The sequence below is a fragment of the Lucilia cuprina genome, chromosome 2, assembly GCF_022045245.1.
Source record: "Lucilia cuprina isolate Lc7/37 chromosome 2, ASM2204524v1, whole genome shotgun sequence".
NCBI classification, from domain to species: Eukaryota; Metazoa; Arthropoda; class Insecta; order Diptera; family Calliphoridae; genus Lucilia; species Lucilia cuprina.
The window spans coordinates 26359758-26361633 of NC_060950.1; the positions used below are offsets into that span (position 1 = coordinate 26359758).

General features: G+C 31.1%; 1 protein-coding gene across 1 annotated transcript in view; it reads left to right on the plus strand.

The window, feature by feature from the left end:
• The first annotated feature begins 622 nt into the window (after positions 1–622).
• LOC124419498 (vacuolar protein sorting-associated protein 52 homolog) overlaps positions 623–1876 on the plus strand; it is a 1419-nt gene continuing 165 nt past the window's right edge. Inside the window, exons 1-2 of the mRNA XM_046949250.1 lie at positions 623–1480; positions 1538–1753. Of these exons, the coding sequence (XP_046805206.1) occupies positions 737–1480; positions 1538–1753 (960 nt within the window). The 5' untranslated portion in view covers positions 623–736. The remainder of the gene's footprint in view (positions 1481–1537; positions 1754–1876) is intronic.

Genomic DNA, 1876 nt, shown 5'->3' on the forward strand with positions numbered 1-1876 from the left:
TTCTCTTTTCTTCTCCTTACAGGTATTTTTTTTTTACAAAGGGATCAATATGGACCCAAGTAAAGCCGACATTGGCTACCTGTGCAAACCTAACCTAACCTAACCTATCTTAACAGAAGAAAGGCAAACTGGGACGTCTTCTTTAGGGTGGAAAAACTTTTACAAGACTTGGACGTGTACAACCTCAGTGCCAAAAAGAAAAAGGAAACCTAGGAGGTGGTCTTCTGAAATTGCTAACATTCGAAAAAGATGTAGTAAACTGTAAGGCAAAAAGATGTCGCCTGAGAATGATCTGTATATAAATCTTCACTATACAATTTTTAAAATCGAATTAGATATACAAAACATCTTCAGGATTTCTAAATGCAACAATCACAAAAATAACAAAAGCAAATTATACTAAACAAAACATTTAAAAAGCATTTTGGATGAAATTTATAAATTATTTTATAAAACAATTTATTTTGGTATCAAAATAAAAAAGTTTTATTAATTTTAATATCTCCCACCCACTGTATTTTCATTTATTACATTTAAATGCAACTCTGTACACATTTTAGCATTGACACAAACCTCACCACCCAACAGCTGACCTAAAAAAAAACAAAAATGACACATCACTGACATTTACCAACAAAATAAGTTGGGTTTTTTTGTTTATAGTGTGAAAAAATTGAAAATAAAGAAATTTTTATAAAATTAAAACATATTGTTAACAAAATATAACCAAAAAAATATGGCACAAACTGAGACGCATCTCCCTGAACAACTGGACAATGAAGAAGTTCGAGAAATCTTAAAAAATACCACCGATTTAAGACAATATTCACGACAGATTGAGAAAGAGTTTAAGGAAGTTGAAAACAAATCAATAGAAGACTACATTAAGGAATCTCAAAATATAGCAGCCTTACACAATCAAATTGATGAATGTGATGATGTGCTAGAGCGTATGGAAAATATGTTGATGAGTTTTCAAAGTGTCCTCAGTAATATAAGTACCGAAATTACACAGTTGCAAAAGAAATCGGTGGCCATGTCAGTACAACTTACCAACAGGCAATCGGTTAAGGCTCAACTATCACAATTCATAGAGGATATGGCGGTGTCGGAAGAAATGATTATGTCTATAATGGAAACACCCGTCACCGAAAAGGAATTTGAGAAGCAATTGAATATTTTAAATCACAAATTGTCCTTGGTGAAGGAATTAAGTTTTAAAGAATCCAAATCGACAGCAGATGTAGCGGATGTTTTGCACAAGTTGAGACTTAAAGCCATGACTAAAATACGCCAATATATGCTGGAACAAATTTATAAATTCCGCAAACCCATGACCAATTATCAAATACCACAGAATGCCATGTTGAAACATAAATTCTTTTTTGAATTTATACTCTCGAATGAGCGACAAGTGGCTCAGGAAATATGCAATGAGTATATAGATACTATGAGTAAAATTTATTACAGTTATTTTAAGGTAATTATTATTATTAGACTTTGATGATAAATATATCAAATATATATATCGTTTTAGAGCTATTCCTCCCGCTTGTCAAGCTTAAAATTCGAAGAATCTTGTACTAAAGATGATTTAATGGGTATTGAGGATAATATATCCAAAGGTTTATTTGCAAAAGCTACTAGTTTGAAGAACAAAAGTACTATATTTACCATTGGCAAAAGAGGCGAGATTTTAAATCAACAACTGGAAGCTCCTATTATAGTGCCACATGCCCAAATGAAAAATAGGGTAAGAATTTTTATATTGAACAATCTATAAATAAATTTAATCTATCTATCTATATATCTATCTGTCTATCTATCCATCTATCTATCTATCTATCTATCTATCTATCTATCTATTTATCTATCT